Source organism: Chionomys nivalis, chromosome 25, assembly GCF_950005125.1.
Source record: "Chionomys nivalis chromosome 25, mChiNiv1.1, whole genome shotgun sequence".
Classification (NCBI taxonomy): Eukaryota; Metazoa; Chordata; class Mammalia; order Rodentia; family Cricetidae; genus Chionomys; species Chionomys nivalis.
Window position 1 is genome coordinate 925,526 of NC_080110.1, and position 21,145 is coordinate 946,670.

The following is a 21,145-nucleotide window of genomic DNA, read 5'->3' on the forward strand; positions in this document are numbered from 1 at the left end:
ACTTTTATTAATCTAGCACAGAATATAATCAGTACCACAAGCTCCATCCCAGAGGTGATTCCGGAGCAGGGACCAGCAGTCAATCTTCCCAAAGCCACCCCGGCTCTGAGTAACCTTGTCCTTGGTGCCACAACCAGAAACTGACAGCCAAGGTCACCATCCAAGGAAACAGCATGTGTGGTTTCAAGAAAGCCTCCAAATTGGTCACATGAATGGTAGCCGGCTGTCGGCCGGTCGACCCCTGCTGGGTCTGAAGGGAAATCTGTTGTTGGGGCCACCTCTTCCTGGGAAGAGGGGGTCAGGTCCTGGAAGTGGGCCAATAGGATCAAAACGTGGTCTGAGCGGCTGAAATGGGTTAGGTATCTCCCCTGGCCTTGGGACGAGTGAGCCGGTGGGGTCCCCAACACTGGGCAGTATTGGTCTCGCGTCGTATTCACCACCAATGATTCCTGGAGGAAGCAGTGAAGGGGGAAAAGTGACCCTGGGGTAGACAGGAATGGGACAGAATGGGACAGAATGGGAGGACGATGGCAGGAACATCGCGTGCCGCATTCTCTGAGCCTCTTTTCTTTGTATGTGCCTCTTTCTGTACAGCTGTAGAAAAAAGGGAGGGGAGACATGTGAGTGGTCAGCTACTACAGGCGATTTCATGTTTCTCATCCCTAGTGGATTTCAATTTAACATAAATAAGTGGATCTGTTAAAGGGCAGGACGCACACTCAAGAACAGTTCTGTGTACTCGGCAGGCATCTGAGGACTTTCATTCAATTATTTTCTTTAGTCCTTTATCCCAAATAGTTTTTTATCAGGCCTAGCAATGGTTTTTACAATCGAAATCTGCAAATAAATCTCTTAACTGGGCGATGGTGGCACACGCCTTTAATCCCAGCACTCAGGAGGCAGAGGCAGGCGTATCTATGTGAGTTCGAGGCCAGCCTAGTCTATAAGAGCTAATTCTAGGACAGGCTCCAAAGCTACAGAGAAACCCTGTCTTGAAAAACAAAAAACAAAAAATACCTTGTCTCTTGTTTTCACAATGTACCATGCTATCTAACAGCTTTAGATTTCCTAAACAACAATGACAGATTTTTTGTTTTGTTTTTCGAGACAGGCTTTTCTCTGTTCCTCGAACTCGCTTTGTAGACCAGGCTGGACTCAAATTCACAAAGATCCGCCGCCTGATTCCCAAGTGCTGGGATTAAAGGCGTTTGCTTCCACTGCCCAGCCAGAATTATTTTTGTGGGGAAAAAAAAAGTAAGCCTGTTTCCTATTTCAATGAAAAACTATTAAGACTTTTCTTTGTAGTTCCAAGAAAATAAGGACTAAGCCTAAAATTGAAAACATTTTCAGTAGCAATATTTAACAATAAATTTAAATTGATTTCATCACATCACATTAAAAGTGGAAAGACCCCTTTCCCTATTGACTCAGTTATTTGAGTCATAAACGTTAGTCTTCATATTTAAAAATACTTACTTCTTTCCAATCTGTGTCTGGACCTCTGACAGTACCATCTGCAAAGCAAAACAAAAGAAAAAGAATTAAAACCACTTCATGCATCCAGTATTACAGAGAACGTGGACTTGCCCACCGAGTGAGGCGAACAGGAGGCATCTGGACACGTGCACTGCACTCACTAGTGTGCGTCAGTCAGCTGCTCACCACTGCTTTGTGCACTACCCGATGAGTTCGGGCAGAGATACCTCGGGACACTGCCGACAGCCACTCATTCGTCCATAAGAGTCTTCTGCTGCAGGCTGCAGACCCATGCAGCTGTGTCAGCTGCCCCTAAGACATGTCTGGAGTACCCGCCCAGCTTGGCAGCCTCTCTTAAGTAAATATATTACAGCCCACATTCATTACTGAAGTCTAACTGACCAGGCCTTCTTCTGTAGTGGGTATATACTTCCTTCCCGCCAGTGTCTATATGGCTTCACTACCCAAGAGTGTGACAATAACACACAGAACTGTTTTAAATGTACTTAAAATATATGAAATGTGGGGAAAAAAATCAATCAACTTCAAGTCCAATGAGGAGTTCAGGAAAAACCTGCCCATGGCTTCTCTACAAGTTATCATCTAGCTCGGAAGTTTAGGGAAGCTCTTTAGCCCACGAGTTTTCTACCTACGACAGCCATGACCCCTTTGGGGTTGAATAACCCTTTCATGGGGGTTACCTAAGACCACTGGAAAGCACAGATATTTACATTATGATTCATAACAGTAACCAATTACAGTTAGGAAGTAGCAACAAAAATAACTTTATAGTTGGGGGTCACCACAACACAGGCAACTGTGTTAAAGGGTCAGTGTCAGGAAGGCTGAGAAGCATTGGTCTGCTCCCATACAATTGCAACCACAGTCAGACCAACAGCAGTTAAACGCGCAGGTGAGCGGGCGGCTGCTCCTCTCACGTGACTTTACTCCGTAGTCAGCTTTCCTTGTCACGTGTTCCGTGTAGATCACTGTGTCTTTTAACTACTTGTTTGTCTGATTTTTTTTTCTTTTTAAGATAAAGTTTTACTTGGTAACTCAGACTAACTTTGAATTACAGAAACCTTCTTGCCTTTAGCCTCCACATGCTGGGATTACAGACATGCCCACCATTCCTGGATTATGCACTGCTGGGGATGGAACCCAGGGCCCAGTACATGCTAGGCAAGCACTCTATCTACTGAGCCACATCAGCCCTGTGCTTCCTATTAACTGTGATTTTCTTTGGTTACCACACTTGCTGCCTACTGTCACAAAGGAACACTTTAAGTTTTACTTGTAAGGGCTTTAAGTAAAGTAAAATGAGGACTTTAAGATCCAAAAAGAAAAGGAAGGATCTAGTTCAGTCACTTCTTAAAGTTCAAGAATCTAAATGACTCTATGACATTCTGTCAGGGGGAGTGGGGGTCTACGTACCAGATTTCCACGGCTAAGGTAGTATGTTAACAACACATTCATTTTCATTACAACGCCTTTGACAGAAACCACATAGCAAGTAAATATCTACTTGATGTAGCTCACTTCTCTTTTTCTACCTTGGTGGTGGTGTTCCTTGTGAACTGACCCATTAAGTCAACTTCACAACCACCTACATTCAAAACAACAGCTTCAAACACTAGCAAGTCAGTACTGGCAGAAGAGAAGCTCACAGTCAGGCTCTTTTTGGCCTTGACCAGGAAATCCTGATGTACAAGATCTAATGTCTCACCACTGCTGCAATGACCATTCAGATTCAGTCACAAATGTGACCACTGCAAACAAAGAGCCAGAACAGCATTCCAAAGGCAAGCGGCTGTGAGCTGACCCTGGTCCCATAAGGCAGTGTGTAGAAGTGCAGTTTATTCTAAGTCAGGGACTGAAAATGCTCTTTCACATGGAATAAACCTGTCTTCTATTTTGTATCCTAACATAAATTTACTGGGGCTAAAGGGTTGTATTGCAGAAAATATGAAAAAAAGGAGTAGAGAGAGTGTCTGTGGCACAAGCTGTAGATAAACAGAACAGCAGGGGAAAAAACTCTACTTAAAAACTTTAGCCAGGGGGCTGGAGAGATGGCTCAGAGGTTAAGAGCACTGGCTGCTCTTCCAGAGGTCCTGAGTTCAATTACCAGCAACCACATGGTGGCTCACAACCATCTGTAATGAGATCTGGCGCCCTCTTCTGGCGTGCGGGCATACATCGAGGCAAAATGTTGTATACATAATAAATAAATAAATCTTTAAAAAAAAAAAAAAACTTTAGCCAGCTGAGTAATACCATGGCAACCACGGTGACAAAGAGCCTTTCTCCCATCAACATGTCATTATGTAAATCACCTCGAAAATCCCGCAGATACAAACACCGCCACAGCAGAGGGTCGTTTGATGCAATCTGGAGGTCATGACATACAGCAGACAAAGCCAGGACAGAATGAACATCCAAGAGTCGGAAGATGCGTAGTTTCAGCTCCAGCGGAAGGACGACCAGTCCAAATACATCTGGAAGGTTCAGTACTAGATGGGGACCAGCAGCAACGGGAGTTACTGAGTACAGAACATCTAGGTTTCCCCACATGCTCATCAAAAGCTGTCACTGCCTCTCTCTGAGAAGGTGACAGGTCTTGATCATCAGTTTTATCTGAAACTGTACTTTTTTTTTTGTCTTTATTGAGCTATACATTTTTCTCCATTCCCCTCCCTCCCTCCCGCTCCCCTTCCACCCTCTCCCTCCTGTGACCCCCATCTCTCACCTTGTCGTGTGAAAGCCAGAAGAGGGTACACCAGCTGGTCTTTGAAGAGTCGAGAGAGCTTCTTAAGATCTTTGTACACTTTGGCTGCACTTTCCCCTGGAGTGTTTTTACAAAGTAGAAGTCAAAACACAAAAACCTAAAGTGGTGTCAAACAAGATCCAAGTATTAAACTTTCAGGAGTAACTCCCCCACAGAAAAAGGGAATCGGAATCCCTAGAAGATGAGGAACAGCACATGGCTGACTAGCCCATCTCAGGTGCAAACATTAATAGGTGACGTCACACAGCTGACCAGCAAATCTCAGTAGAATTAACATAGTGAAAATGGCCATCCTACTAAAAGCAATCTATAGATTCAATGCAATACAAAATTCCAACACGATTATTTACAGACCTTGAAAGAACAATTCTCAACTTCATATGGAAAAACCAAAAACAAGCAAACAACAACAAAAAACCCAAGACAGCTAAAACAATCCTGAACCTTTAATCCCAACACTCAGGAGGCAGAGGCAGGTAGACCTCTCTGAGTACCAGACCCCAGCCTGTCCTACAGAGCTAGTTCCAGGACAGCTAGGGCTGTGAGACAGAGAAAGACTGTCTCGAAAACAAACAAAAAACCAATCCTGAAAAATAAAAGAAGTGGAGGCCTCACTATCCCTTATTTCAAGTTGTAGTACAGAGCTATAATAATAAAAACCTCATGCCACTGGCATAAAAACAGAAACACTCATCAATGGAATCTAATTAAAGATCACAAGAAGCATAAAAGTAGAATATACAGAAAGAAACATTAAAAACCCCAGGCAAAACATAAAGAGAAACAGATTAAAATAAGAGCTAATGTGAGGCCAAGCATTCATAACAAATAATAAGTCTCTGTGTCATGATTTGGTAGCTGGTTGGTTAGTGGCTCAAAAGAAAAAGCCTGTGACAGGGTTCTAAACTTATGAGCTACAACAAAATAAAAATGACTTGCCAAATGAACACATATGCCTACCTAACAAAAGCACTTCACTGAAGTCTATAAACTTTTCCAGAGAAACAAACTTTCTCCCTCCCTTTTGCTTCTTTGTTTCATATTTACCAGATCAAGAACAGGAATCTGAGCTAGACCTCTAGATAAAGTTCGATTTTTAAAAACTTAATGGTCAGACAATCTACTCCAATCCTGAGGACTACTACTTAGGTCTGGGCCACTGAAATGATTTAGCCCTCTCAGGAACTATTTCCTTATCTGTAATCTGAGCATAAAGCCTGTGCTTGGGGTATGAAATACTCACAGCAAGGTCCTCCCTAGGGTGGGGATAAACAGTGCTGAGGAACGTTTAAGCTCTCTGATCATGATAGAAGGCGCATTTACACACTCGTGACTCTAGCGCACATTCTCAATTCATTCTCGGTAGCGACAAGATCATCCCAATGGTAGCAAAAACTGGTTCTTGAAGAGAACTAATTTGAACCCAAGTGTAAAATCGAAAGGGCTACAGTATTTAAGGATGGTGTGTGTGTGTGGCACTAAAACTTCACAGGAAGCGTGACTGTATGGCGGAGGACAAGGGGGCGAGGAGCCCACAGAGGAGCGGCAGTAAAGGAAGTGACAGGCTGACCAGAGACTGGGCTAAAGCCACCATCTTGGTGTGCATCAGTCAGGGCTAAAGAACACGCCGTACTCCTCTTCCTTCCAGCGGTCTCCCAGACCTGATCTCCCTCCAAATCCACAAGAACCAGCCTTCAGAGGAACAGCCTGGGTGGGCCCTGTCTAGGGGATGCTGCTGTAAACGCCATCTCCTCTCCACGTGACACCCCAAGGACTACAAGGATGGTGCGTGCTCAGCACAAAACAGAAAGGAAGATCCATTCATTCCTCTCTACCCACCACTCCTGTTGACCACCTGGTCTCTCAGTTAAGGTTTAACCAGAAACAGTGAACAGAGAAATTGGACTTTTTTGCATCTATTAATAATCTTATGGAATATAAGCAAAGCCACACTTGGAACCCCAATTTTAGGAAAATTCTAATCTCATTAAAAAGTAGCATTTATGTCAAGTTTTTGGTAAAAATATTCAAACAGGTGTTTTCCATTAATATTCAATAACGAAGCCACACTGAATTACTTCCATGAAACACAGATCTTCTCTGTATCAGTTACACAACAGTAGAAAGATCTCCAAGGGTTAACACAAGAAACTAGGAGGGAACCTCTAAAGCTACAAATATAGTTTTGTATTCAAAGACCAGAAGAATTAGAATAAAGAAACAAATTCTTCAGATTGCAATAAACCTTCCTCTTTCTTTCCTTTGTATTTGTGGTGCAGAGTAGTGCCCAGGGCCTTGTATACGCTAGGCAACTGCTCTACCACTGAGCTACACCCCTAAGCCCTACCCATCTGAATTCTTAGAAGCAACATTGTTTTGGAATTTGCTCTAATCTCATTTAGAAATGGTCATCCTTTTCAACATAATCTTTTGGGCTCTGCGTTTTCAGCGCCTCCCAAAGCTTCCTTCCAAAGTTAAGTCGTGGTTACATCACCTGGTTCCACTCCACACACGTAGGATCTTGGCTGCAGCTGCACTGACTTCGCGTTTTTAATCCCACCACTGATTTTTACTGTAGCTGTAAATAAAAGAAAAGATGGTAAAGCAATCTATCTCTTCCCTTTGTAGTGCAGGCCTTCATTTCCTTGCCTCTGTAGACTAAAGATAGATTATTCCACACAGACTGTTCTGACCACATTCTTCCTCTCTAAGCAAGGTCAGAAGTCTAAACCTGCTGTGAAGAAATCAGCATTCTAGCCGGGCGGTGGTGGCGCACGCCTTTAATCCCAGCACTCAGGAGGCAGAGGCAGGCGCATCTCTGTGAGTTCGAGGCCAGCCTGGTCTACAAGAGCTAGTTCCAGGACAGGAACCAAGAAAAAGCTAACGAGAAACCCTGTCTTGAAAATCAAAAAAAAAAAAAAAAAAAAAGAAAAGAAATCAGCATTCCACACCACCTTCAGAGACTACAGTGAGCACCTTCACACACAGTCCGCTCAGCACCACCAACAGTGGCTTACTAGTCATCGACAGGTCTGCAACAGGTCAACAGGAGGCAGGCCAGCACAGAAGGCCATTATTTCCAATGAAGTCACTAAAGCACCATTCATTTCTTCTTAACCCTTGGCAACGGCCAATTCTTGTTCATTAACAAGGATCCTGCCAGTTTTCACAGCACCGTCGCTGTCTAGACCCAAAGACCAATATTCTTGACATCACCAGAGGGTTCAAGTTCAGTTCTATGTACAAAGGCGCACTTCATCTCAGCTCATGAAAGAGCTAGTGATGGCCTAGTGCACGTGTGCACCAAGTCAAGCCCTGAATGGAAGGTTTAGAGACACTGCCCCTTTTCAAAGACTTGAGCCTGGATGACCAGTGACTGAGAAAGCCTGCAAGTCACTGATCTGAAAAGAATTAAAGAGTACAACAGCAGAAATTGAGAAATCATCAAAATGTTTGGTGAAGAGGGGATGAGATGCATCTCATCAGTACCTTTCTATGAAACTGCGGTCAGACTCACCACCTCACATGTGCTATTTATGTTTGGTAACTTTCATCTTCCAAGTTGTGACCCATAAATCAGAAATTACCGCCGCTCTGAGCACAGAACGCACACTACAAGCTCTATAAGCTACCAGTGAAGAGCTGACAGAGACGTCACTCGGCCTTCACGCCATCACACTCACAGTTAAAGCTGAAATGCTGAGGCACCGAAGAGAAATATCTACTTCTAAAATAAAAAATGCCATGTTAGTTTCCAAAACAAATTTCAGTAGAAAATTTACTTTCTAACACAGAACCTCAATAAACAAAATAGATAAGTTTGCTGAGGGGCAGGGACTCTACCGTAAACCACCTCAGCAAAAGCAAGCAGCTGCAGGACACAGAACACTGCTGACCTGGGGCAGCAGAGCAATATAACCTGTTATATAAACATTACATTCTAAGTAGCCGAAAAGATAACTCTAAAGCTAAACAGTGTTAGCCCGGTGGAGTGGTCCTCACACAATCCTGAAGGAAGAGAAGTTGAAGGCCAGTTTGGGCAACCTAAGACCCTATTTCAAAAATATAAAAAATAAAACAAAAATCGAAATATAAGAACATGGTCACCCAAATGGATCTCCGATATGTGAGACCTTGAGAACATTCCAGAGAGACCAGGGGTGGTTAGGAAGGGCCTGTGTGGCATCTCAGCTAAAATGAAATCCACCTCACTGAAGAAGAGAGGAAAGCAGAGAGGTTATTTATTCAGGGCACTTTCTGAGGAAGGGCAGCTAAGTTATGTATGTACTAAGGCCTCAAAAATCTCAGTAGCATGTCTGTGTATTGACAGTCACAGAGATGCCAAACTGGATAAACAGGAACCTCAGATCTCATAAACCCAGATCAAGACTTAAATAAAAAGAATTCACAGATATGCACAAAAAGCCATCCTTATAGTTTATACACTCATTTCATTCTTATCCTCACAGCTCTCACAGAATGAAGGATTCAAGACAGACATTGAAAGGAAGGGCTGGGACTGGGGAGGTGGCTCAGCAGTTAGCTATAGGCACTGACTGTTCTTCCAGAGGAGCCTGGTTCAATTCCCAGCACCCACACAGCAGCTAACAGCCATCTGCAACTCCAGTTCCAGGGAATCTGATGCCCTCTTTTGGCTTCTGAAGGTACTACCTGCATGTGGTGCAGACACATGCAGGTCAAACACACACATAAAATAAAAACACAACAAATAAATGTTTTAAAAGAAAGGGGGCCAGCACAAAAGTAAAGGGTGATGTCTTAAACCAACATCAACCTCACATTTTTAATCCTTCCAGGCACATCACCAGTGGTAGAGGAGTTAAGTTGTGAACGACCCGTAACTATTTCTTGGCAGTCAGTCACTAATGTGGTTATAAGACATCTAAAAGAAACAATGTATGCAATTCATAAGCCAGCAAGCATGACTGCAGGGCTGCATTACCATTTATAATGATGAGGGTTTCCAAAGGCACACAGGTGAGCACAGCAGCTCCCTCCTCACAGAGAGGGTGTGTGTACTGCAGCTTGTACATACCACTTGACTTCCACTTCTCAGGCATTGATGCTGCTTTGGCTTCAGTGCCCTGAGGAATGAAATGAAAGGAAAAATTATTTTAAAAGGTGCTGTACTAAAAAACCTGGAAATCAGAAACACCTCTATCTTACCAAGCTTTAGAGCCCCCATGGACCACTGATATGGCTCAGCAGGCACAGTGCTTGCACAGAAGCCCGGTACCCAGGTTTGAACCGTGGAACCCTCATAAAGGTGAAAGTGGAGAACCAGCTCCTCGGAACTATGCTCTCACATGCCACACATGCAGTATGATATGCACACGCCCCACATACACACACCACACACATGCAATATGGTATGCACACGCCCCACATACACACACCACACACATGCAATATGGTATACACACGCCTCACAGGCACACACCACACACATGCAGTATGATATGCACACGCCCCACATACACACACCACACACATGCAGTATGGTATGCACACGCCCCACATGCACACACCACACACATGCAGTATGGTATGCACACGCCCCACATGCACACACCACACACATGCAGTATGGTATGCACACGCCCCACATGCACACACCACACACATGCAGTATGGTATGCACACGCCCCATATGCACACACCACACACATGCAGTATGGTATGCACACGCCCCACATGCACACACCACACACATGCAGTATGATATGCACACGCCCCACATGCACACACTACACACATGCAGTATGGTATGCACATGCCCCACATGCACACACCACACACATGTAGTATGATATGCACACACCCCACATACACACATCATCCCACATGTTTTAAAAAGATGCACAGCCTCCTTAACAGAATGTGCACATCATTAATACTGCTACTACCGGAGAATAGTATGTTGTAATATTTTTCTATAAAAATTTGTTTTAATAGATAAAATATCATCATAGAAATAAGGATTTATTTTTCTGTTCTAAGGCTCACATTTCTGTCGAGCAAAGCCATGCCATTATTCATGATCCCGGGTTGAGTGTCACTTCTTTCACACAGCCCATTTTGGAAAACACTGCTATTTAGTAACACTGTTCACACTTCTGTCACTGCACATTGTTAGGCTTTTCATCGGTTTACACTGTTATTTAGTATGTGGTATTTCTCTTGTCTTCCTTACCCATTTGAGAACTCTGAGGACAAGGACAGTATCTGGTGTGTTAGTTTCTGGCACAGGCATACGATGATCTTGTTTTTAACTTTGTAGCCCACCACGTGGTCCCCAGGGAATGTGTACAGGACAGCAGTACAAGGGCTACGCAGGAGTATGCAAAAGGCTCTGCTCCATCCTAGTTTACCAGTGCAGAACCTGCACTCTGATAAGATCCTAAGTTATGCTTAGCGCTAACTGTTCTCTGAGCTTCCCTGGAACTCTTACATGATATACTATAATGGTCTATATTCTTGTCTATTCTCAGACTAAAGGTAACTTGAGAACAAAGACCTGAAACAGGGAGAAAAACCTACTGGCACGAGTAGATGCTTAGCAAACACATGCTGAATGAAATAAGCAACCACAGCACAAAGTCATTAACATGAAACAGCCTCTTAGTCAGCATTTAGTCATACTCGGTCCACACCATCACATTTTATCTGAATATTAGCATATATAAACCTTTGTCTTTTTTTTAAGCCAGTGACCATTACCTCTGCGATACTAAATGCTAACAAAGGAAATAAAGGCTGAAAAGGGAAAGGGCATATTTACAGAGTACCTATGACAACCTTCCTGTGCCTGGCATTTTACATTCAACAACCAACCACGTTTAATAAAGGAAGGAGGACCTCCACAATACCGACTCAGTTGTCCAGGGAGACCTCACAAGGCACCTGGGTGGGGCTTACCTGGGGTATGTAGCCTGACTCGAGCATGAGGAGATGCACCAGCACTACCAAGGCATCACTGAGGCTGGAGCAGCCAGCTGACTGGTACAGAGTCTCCAGTGAATGTGGCACCTGGCCATCCTCCACTTCACTGCACAGCATTGGTTCCAATGGATGGAAACCAGAATCCTCTTCCATATCCATGGCATCCTCAATTGACACAGCCTCAACATTTTGACTAGGCCCTTCCTAAAAAGGAAACCAATAATAAATTAATTAATTTTACACAGGACATTCTATATCCTAAACTAAGCAAAGATTAGTGCTCAAAACCAAAGCACAGCATGAGGTTCAGAAAAAGGTGACAACATAAGGAAGCTCTCATAGATCAATGAGTCTGCAGCCTGTACCCCCATCCTGGATCCCTAACTCCTCTGTGCTGACAGGCTAGAAACCTGGAACTCATTTCTAAGGCTCTACACTTGGGAAACAGTACCTAAATGTGGTGTCTTCACAGCTCCAACTACTATCATTCCTCTAAAGCTGTGCTTTGTATGCCGCAGGTGCTTCAGACCCCCTCTATGTGTCCCGACTTCAAGGAACAGCACCCCTGAAAGTGCTTGGCTCCCCCTCTTGTCTCATACACACCACACACTCCTGCCAGTTTCCCTGGAAATTGAGAATCCAATCATGTCTTATGCCCCAGTTTAAGACGTACCAGGATTTCCTCAAGACAGACGACATTTCCCACAATTTTACCGTAAGACTGTGTCCCTGATATGCTCTTAGGGGAAAGTCAGCTCAGTCTAGTGAGGAAATACTGCAGCTATGTCTGCCTAACTGGACCTACATTCACAGGACCCAGCATTAACCTCAGAAAAGTCCAGAAACTTCTAACAGCTGCAATGTGTGCAATTAACCGAAACGCATTCTCCTTCTTCACTTAGCATCTCTGCTACACTTACTACAGATTCACAGAACAAGTTTTTCAGAAACAGACTGAGGAGCGCAGGCCTAGAACATTAAGTCCAAATGCCTAGGCATATAAGGCATCCCATTACCTGTTCCCTGGCTCTCCATCTGTTCACTACCAACCCTTCCCTACGCACTGCAGCATTCCCACTTCAGCAGACCCAAGAGCTGCCATGGCCTTTATTACTGCACCTGTCACACTGTGCTGCTATTTTTCAATTCGTACATCTGCATCTCTCCATTGACTGTAAGTTTGTGTAAAGTACAAAACTACCCAAGGTATCCATCTGGTACCTGCCGCATTCAGTAAAGGTCTGTGGAACAACTGCAGAAAGATAACATACTACAATTTCATGTTTCTGTTGCCTTACAAGATCACATAACCTGAGCAAGGGAGAGGACAATGCCTGTTTATAGATACTACAGTTGTAACTCAGAACAAACAGTAACTCGCTGAGATCACCAGCTGATAGAAGTCTGAAATGAACCCACGTCCTCAGATTCACCATTAAGGGCTTTTAGACGTGAAGCAGGCTTTAGTAAAGCTACGTTGCTACACTGATTTCATTCAGAAAGCTTGTTTCCTAGTTTGTGCTCAACTCTTAATACAAAGCAAGTGTCTTTTTCGGGATGTACTTCCAGAAGAAGGAGTGGCAGGGGAATTTAAAGCTATACAGCATAAACCAAGGCTGAAGGACTGCAATCAGGCCAGAGCTGATACTTACTCTTTCAAAATCAGCAGAGCTGAAACCTAATGGCTGCAAAAACATCAAACTTGTTAAAATGCAAACTGCAGCCAGGCGGTGGCACACACCTACACCTGCACTTGGGAGGCTGAGGCAGGATAACTCAGAGTTCAAGGTCAGCCTGAGCTATATGACAACATCCTGTCTCAAAAAAATTAAATTAAATTAAATTTTAAAGGCTATGATAACTCACACTATATAAAAGATGCTACTGCATAAACATTTCCATGATTTTCTCTGAACAGAAATCACCATATTAGAAAGAATCTATCAAGCTAAATTATGAAAACAATCTCTTGACTTTCCCCCCATTATTCCTACTTCAGCCAGTAGCATGGAACAAAACAGATGTGGAGATCTTTAAGAAGCATTACCCTAAGCGGCTAACTCCACACCCACTGGGGGCTTATCTGATAGCCACCCCATCAAAACCTTACAGACAAACAGTATGCTCTTAGAACTGGAATCACTACCTTGAGGCACAGTAGTGTCTCAAAATTTTCCAAGAAAAAAATAAATTTAACAAAGTATTACATACACTGTAAAACTCCATCTTACTGGAGGATTTTTAGGGCACATCAAGTTAAGGGAACGGCTTTATCTCTAAAAGAGTATGTTTTTTTTTTTAAGTATGCAGTTAGATATCTTTAATAATTCCATACACTACCCTGTGAAGCAGAAACAAACAAGAGACACAAGAAGGATTTGAAAGACAAATTAAAATTCTTGTATCAGGAAATTATTTTCACAATTTATCAATCTATTAAATATCTTAACAACCATCTATTCAGAATATCTGCTTATTCTTAATATCATGATTCAGTGTTTAAGGCTTGCAAAAGAAATATATTCATAAAAAGAATATACACATAAAAACAGTTAAGAATGGTACATGTGTTAGTATTAAAGAAGTGTTTTGTTCAAGGCCTACGAGCAAGTTTCAGAACTGTCGGGGCTGTTATACAGAGAAACCCTCCTCAAACAACCTTTAAAAAAATAAATAAACTGTAAAATTTTTAATTTAAAAAAGAATCACTTTATACAAAATATTAAAAGGAAAAAATAAGGAACTTACAAAGTTATACAGATCATTGATGAATGCTTTAAAAAAAAAATCACTGGACTATTGGAATACAGAAATACAAACAGGAAAAGGAGGAGCAGCAAGGGCACCAGGCCACATCGCTGGTCACGAGGTCAGCAGGTTGTACACTCGATGCGAGCAAGCAATTATCAGGACTCAGTACCAGCGAGAGACAATCACTGACGGGAAAGAACAGAAACTAGCCGTGGAGAGGCAGGGTAGGACAACTTTCGGAAAGCCTGGGTACAGGACAATAAGGTGCTTTCTCTTCTGTGAAATAACACGACTGGACTAGAGATATTTTCATCTCAGACACCGAGCTACTGAAGAGCAAGAGAATGACATAATGAAGAAGTAAGAAGCAGAAGACCTTAAAAAGAGAAGAACACAGACTGGCAGCCTGTATTATAAGAAGTCCAAAGTCGGCCTATGGTAGTGCACACCTTTAATCCCAGCACTTGGGAAGCAGAGGCAGGTGGCTCTCTGTGAGTTCAAGGCCAGCCTGACCTATATATTGAGTTCTAGGACAGCCAGGGCTGTTACACAGAAAAACCTTGTCTCAAAAAACCACCACCAACAACAAAAAGAAGTCAAAAGACACAGAATATCAGGGGTCCTACTGAGGGGCAAAGCAGGGTGTTTCTATGTGGAGGACAGGCCTAATGGTGCATCTTATTTCCAAAGCGGTGTTAGACAGAGTCTCTGATAACCACCTAAAAGTCCAGCCAATTGTCTGGAAATACCTGGACTGTATATACATACAATTAGTGAGTGTCCAAACTGGTAAGTTAGGGATCATAAACGCACAAACATCAGACATCACTTGATACACAATCTAAAGGAACATCTGAGCAAAACTACAAAACCATGCATGTTAGAATGTCAGCATAAAATCAGTCCAGACATTTAGCAGTTAAAAAGAAAATGTTCAGAAAGGGCACAGTCTATAATTTACTGATACTAATCATCCTGACTGGTGTAGGATTCCTCTGGGGTGTCAATATATCTGATCAATCACTCTGTTTCATCTCTTCATCTTTAATACCCACCACACTGTCATCACTCCAGGCATCAAACTGGGTGGCCTGTGCATGGGAAGAGTCGTTCCGCCGTTCATCGGGGATGCTAGACTGACATGAGCTGGCAGCCTGAGAAGGTTGGTCAGTATTCTGGAGTGAGGAAGGTTCTGAATCTGTAGATGAAGGTAAGTTAGGTGCCGGCAAGCCATCTTCAAGAACCAAACATATCAAGTCCCCAGAAACAATCCCATATGAAGCCAAGGTTTCTTCATCTCCAGTGAGGGCATCCTTGTTGTTCAATGTAATTGCAAATCGGGTATCAGAACTGCCAAGAAAGATGGAAGAGCACAGTAAGAGCTACCTACTCCACTATTCCAAACAATACATTTGGAATACACTAAACTACATGCTGTGTACCCAAAAGCACTAAGTAGTAGTAGTAATAATAATAATTAGTAATAGTAATAATAATAATAAAAGCAGGGGACTAAATTCCTTGTTCTTCTCATCTAATGCCCAGGTCATAGGTTTCTAATAAGTTTAATAATAATAATAATAATAAGTTTCTATAAGTTTAGCCAGGGGTATGTAGTACTTATCATTAACCTATATTTTCATTGATTCTAAAGAATGCAGTTTTCAGTATTTCAACAGCTTTGAAGTTGAAGTGCTTCCCAAACCTAACACATCAATTTAATCCACAGCTTTACTTCCAGCTTCACATGAGCTGGGAATTCAAACTCAGGGTGTTAGGCTTGTGCAGCTGTGCATTAGCAACTCCCCAGCCCGATTCTTTTTTCTTACAGACACACACACCTATGAGACACTACTGGAGTCAAAACCACTCCCCCTCCTTGCTGCTGCCTGCAAACGCTCTGATAAACAGAAAGTTGAAAATCTGCCAGCTGCCCTTGAAAGCACCATTTTGGAAGAGAAAGGGGAAAACTCCCCAAACAAACAATTCATTTTATAGAAAACATAAAGCGCTTCCAAGGTCTTATTTTCTGAAGTTATGGGGCTGACGTGGTGCGTTTCACAAAAAAAAAAAAAGGCAGAAATCCAAACTTTACGAAGTCTATTTTATATCAATCTCTGTATCATATGGACACAAATGAAAGCTTCCCTTTTGTTCCCTAAATAAACTTTCAAAGGAATGAATTTACTTTCACAAGCTGCTGAGGCCTAAATTCCATCCAACTAATCAACCTCAACTTTGAAAACAAGCCTGAAAGAGAAACTAACTGGATGGGGCTCTTGGGTTTCACAACTTTTCAAGATGACTCTACTTAACTGAAGAGTAATAATACAATTTATAAATACCTTAAACATAGGAGTCTCAACACGTGTGGAGGGGTAACTGTTATCAACACATAAAACACTCAGTTTTACACCAGGATGTAGTGCAAGTCATCATTATGTGGAAATACGACAATATGTTGTTTAATTCTTTTAATGTGAAAAATGGCTCTTTAATGTTTGGGCTAACATTATTTTTACTTTATTTTATTTGACGGGGTCTCACTATGTAACCCTGGCTGGTCTGGAACTTGCTATGTAGACCAGGCTGGTGTTGAACTCAAAGAGATCCCCTTGCCTATGCCTTCTGAGTGCTAGGAATAGGCAGAGCTCAGGCTCACTTTTAATCTAACAATATCTTAATGGGGGAGGGGGGCGAGGTGAGAGGACAGAAATCCGTCTAGGACCTCATTTTACTCAAGTCCTTACAAATAAAGTGAAAGGCTATTTAAAAATGCCAATTAACGGAAAGGGACCAGAGTTTATCTTTTAAAAATATTTTATTCGCGAGTTCAAATTTCTAACTCAACACTTGAAGTGACTCGTTCATATACTTGTCTATGACCTGAAAATAGCTTCAGAAACACAGAACCTTCATCGGCAATACCAAAAATCAGAAATAGAATTTAATCCTTTCTCAACTTGCCACCAAACTGAAAGCTTTCTGGGGTCATGCCTCTATCTTAGAAGCACGCGTACTTCCTAAAATGTTGCAGTGAGAAAGTTACAGCAGTCTGGCACAGGCAAGCTCAGCAATGCTTTTAGTTACTGTTTCCCTAAGCAGTGGCACTAAGGACAGCGGCCTAGGGTGCAAGAAGTTCATCACTTCAGGCGCGATGCTTTTCCAATTTAGCCACTGAATTCAAGCTCCGTGGGTTCGCATCGGGAGGGTCTAAAGCAAGCTCCCCACTCCCGACCGCAGCTAGCGCTTCCCGCCTTCCCGGTGACGGGGGGGGGGGGGGGGGGGGGAGGGGGGGGGACACCGCAAACCCGGAAGTGACACTCACCGGGGACGACAGCGGCAGCCCGGGGAGGCTGGGCCATGGTCTCCCTGAGCTGGAACCCGGCGAGCACCCAGCCAGCAGCTGAGCGCCACAGTCACAGGTGACCCGGCAGGCGACCTCACGTGACCGCCGGGCGCGCCCGCCCCCCTCCCCGCCCCTCCTCTGTCCCCGAGGCCCGCGATCGGGGACCCCGCTCACCTGAACCCCCACGTGGGCAGCAGACTCTGGCGGAGGTGCGCGCGCAGATGGCCGAGCGTCGGCTCCGGCTCCGGCACCTCCAGCGGCTGGGTCCGCTTCTGAAGCCGCACGCGCAGCTTCATGGCGAAAGGACCGCCAGCCTCGGGCGGCGGCGGCGGCGGTTACCGGAGCGAAGGAGAAACCGAAAGCGTTCGCCTCTCTCGCTCTCGACTACGCCCCCTACTGCCCAGTACGCGAGTGGAGCGCCGAGCGCCTTCGCTTCCTTCCCATCGGTGGCTCGGCGCACGACGGCACCCCGTGGGGGCGAGATGCCCACGGCGCAGGCGCTGAGTCGCTTAGGCGCGTAGATAACCTGTGTGCTTCCCTGCTTGCAGGATCTCTGCAAGGACCGGTGCCCACTGTGCGAGGACCTGACTGCCAGTTCTAACCTGGTGGCGCAGTGTTTTTGCAGGCCCCGAAATGAACTGCTCTATCCCAATCTTTAGAGCGCTCAAACCTGACACAGGTTTCCTGTGCGGTCTAAAGAACCTTAGCATGGAAGCTGGCATCCCTTAAGGGCCATTTGGGTCTGGAGTGCCTGGGCGACCTTAGTGGCCTTCAGGTGAGATAAGAATAGGATAATGGGCTGTGAGGTGTTATTAGCAGCTGCCTTTGCTTCTGTAAAACTTGCTTGTCGCTGTGGTCTTTTTATTACTATATAGTGGGAAAGTAAGACAAACTGGGGGAAGTAAAACCATTTTCCCACCCAGCTGTAAATTCCATGAATGATAGTAATGCACACCTTTCTGACGTCAGTTTTGAAATCCCACCTTTAACCCCTTTCCACACACAGGCTGTTTTAGCTCTATGGCTGCCGTCCTACTAGCCCCAAGAACACATTCATTTAATATAAATTTGAACTGAGCCTACGTCTTTGGTTTCTCCCAGAGCATTCAAACGCCACATCAACAGTATAGCTCTTCACTTCCCAGGGCAACTCCTGGTAAACCAGCCTGCCTCCATCTTAGGTCTGAAAGCCATCTTATAGTAAAGACAAACTAGGCTCATTCTTGTTTATGATTAAATCTCTGTTTCTCGAGGATTAGGCTATGTCCCTCCCTGTAACCGTAACTATAACTGGTTCTGTACTGCCTGTTCCAGGACTCGCAATCATGTCTTTGTTTCGGAGGGTTATTATGACCACTTGCAACCATTTTGTTGTTGTTGTTATTGTTGTTGTTTAAGAAGGTTGTTATGGCCAACGTGTTATCCCTGTGTTCTCTTCCTAGAACCCCACCTGCTTGCCTGCCAAATTCCCCCATTTGGAAACCCCCTTACCCCCTAACAACCTTTATCTTACCCGTGTCCAATGCTGGTCTCTTGGACCCTGCCCTTAGAGAGAGAGAGACCCATGTACAGGAACCAAAAAAAAAGCTTGCTTTAATTAATTTGGCCATCATGAGTTGGACTGGTGGTCTTTCTCCTTTAATCTGTGGTGTTAACATTTTTTCTGTGGAATTAACAATCCCTGCCCCATTTCTTCCTTGGCACTGCTCCTAGATACTTGAAGTTGAAGCCACCTTCTTTACCTCCCTCAAGCTTCAGCAAAATTTAAAGCAGCTTGTAGTTGCTGGTCTTTGTTGCACAGTGTTTTAGTAACCTCTTGATGCCTAACAATTGCCCCCCAAAGCTTACTAGCCTACATCAATAAAACATTCGTTTCTCCATAGGTTCTGTAGATTGGGAACTTGGGGGTAGTATGGATAGGTGGTTCTGTCTCAGGCTCTCCTGCCAGGTCTGCCTAAAGATTCAACTACAAGCATTATTCAACCTATTGCCTCAGTTTTTCAGAGATCTGCTTGCATGTCCACATAACATGATAGCTGGATTCCCTCAGAGTAAGTGACCCAAGAATAACAAGACAGAAGCTATGAATAAGTCTTTTATGACCCAGCCTCAAAAGTAACTTTTTTCTATCATTTTTTGGCTATAAGCCAACATTTCAGTATAGGAATATCAAACCAAAAACATGAATATTGATAGATCATATGTATATATATATATATATTGATCTTGATTTGAGACTGATTGTAATAGAAAACCAATTTTTATGAAAGAGATAGTCTTTGCCTAGGCAAAGGGTTTAAGACAAATTCTAGAATACATGAGAAGCCATTGAAGCGTTGGAAGGGAGTCTTTAATATCAAAATCTTCAATTCTGGTCAATGGAAATTGACTCTGGGCAACTACCCAGGAAGGGATGAATTAAAAGGATACTATATGGACCAGGGGATTTAGGGAGAATTGGAGAAAACTCATAACTATACCTAAGACCTTGCCTGATAAAGAAGGTACCAAAGTTGGGACTACCAGACGAAACTGTTGTCACCACTGTTAGAGAGCACAGGGGTGTGGCTGATGCTGTCTCTGCTATTAGCAGACACCTTGTGATTTTTTGTTTTGTTTTTGTTTTTTTTGTTTTGTTTGTTTGTTTTTTCTGCACCAACAAAATGACACTTGTAAAAAAGATTGTTTTCTCACTTTTCTTTCCAATCAAGAGTTTATAGGGGTGTGCTCTAAGGAAGTTTGGGCCCCATCCCTGAATCCTGACTACAAAAGAGACTGAAGATCAGAATCTGACTTTCTTTAGGGAGGCAGAGCTTATTAGAATTTCCCAGAAGCATAAGGAAGGCTGTCCAAATATTGATAGGAAGCCCTGAATTTGACAGGTGCACTCTAGGGTCGCGCTCTGACCTGAAATGTGTGATTTCCCATAAAAAGGTACGGGGAGGGGGGGGGAGAGGCTTGATACCCTGTAGGGATATAGAGATATCTCAGTGGTTAAGAGGACGGACTGCTCTTCTGGCGGACTTGGATTTAATGTTCAGCATCCACATGGCAGCTCACAGCCATCTGTAACTCCAGTTCCAGAGGATCCAATGTGCCCTTCTGGCTTCTGTGGACACCAGAAAACTATATAGTCCACAGATATGCAGACAAAATACTAATACACATAAAATTTTTTAAAACTTTAAAATGGGGCTGTTTTCCAACTCATTGCAGGTGGGGTATCTGTATAGATTGTTCAGACTTAGGCTGGGGACATAGTTCAGTTGGTAAGTGTTAGATCCAAAGGAAAATCACAAGCACCCCCAAAAGAGCAGGCCTATTGACTTGGTCCAAAATGATCATCTTGACTCATGAGGCTCATGCTGGCTTAGCAGTCATAGGATTGCTGGCAGATACTTTCAGCATTCCTCAGGAACTTGTGAAACAGGTTTCTGTGTGCCAAAATGAGTCATTTCCATTATGGTCCCTTGACTCTGGCAAAGGGACAAATGGCTCTCCATTTGTCCTGCCACATTAACTTGTGGTTGCATATCAAAGCCCACGCTGTCCTTCTGTCTCCTTGAGTCCCTGTTCACATACACACACTTGCTATGCATTTAAAAACCCACACTAGCATCCTGGAATGCTGTGGGCTAATGTTCTTGTACACTGTAAAGATTTGTCGCTTGTATTGATTTAATAAAATGCTGATTGGCCGGTGGCCAGGCAGGAAGTATAGGCAAGGCAACTGGAGTAGTTGAATTCTGGGAAGAGAAAAGGCAGAGATGCAGTCACCTGTCAGATTCAGAGAAAGCAAGATGAGAATGCATCACTGAGAA

General features: G+C 43.6%; 1 protein-coding gene across 2 annotated transcripts; it reads right to left on the minus strand.

The window, feature by feature from the left end:
* Positions 1-7: 7 nt before the first annotated feature.
* Positions 8-17,767, minus strand: Fbxo7 (F-box protein 7). Of its 2 annotated transcripts, none has more exons than XM_057758131.1 (9): positions 17,499-17,767; positions 15,031-15,325; positions 11,201-11,428; positions 9,225-9,366; positions 6,756-6,839; positions 4,223-4,318; positions 3,810-3,986; positions 1,477-1,514; positions 8-594 (listed from the first exon to the last, which is right to left on the minus strand). In XM_057758131.1, exons 1-9 carry the CDS (start codon positions 17,618-17,620, stop codon positions 205-207), a joined length of 1,572 nt encoding a protein of 523 aa, XP_057614114.1. In that variant the 5' UTR covers positions 17,621-17,767; the 3' UTR covers positions 8-204. The 2 variants fall into 2 exon arrangements, with proteins under 2 accessions (XP_057614114.1, XP_057614115.1); XM_057758132.1 differs by lacking the exon at positions 17,499-17,767 and adding an exon at positions 17,304-17,403 and having other exon boundaries at positions 15,031-15,173.
* Between the last annotated feature and the right edge of the window lie 3,378 nt (positions 17,768-21,145).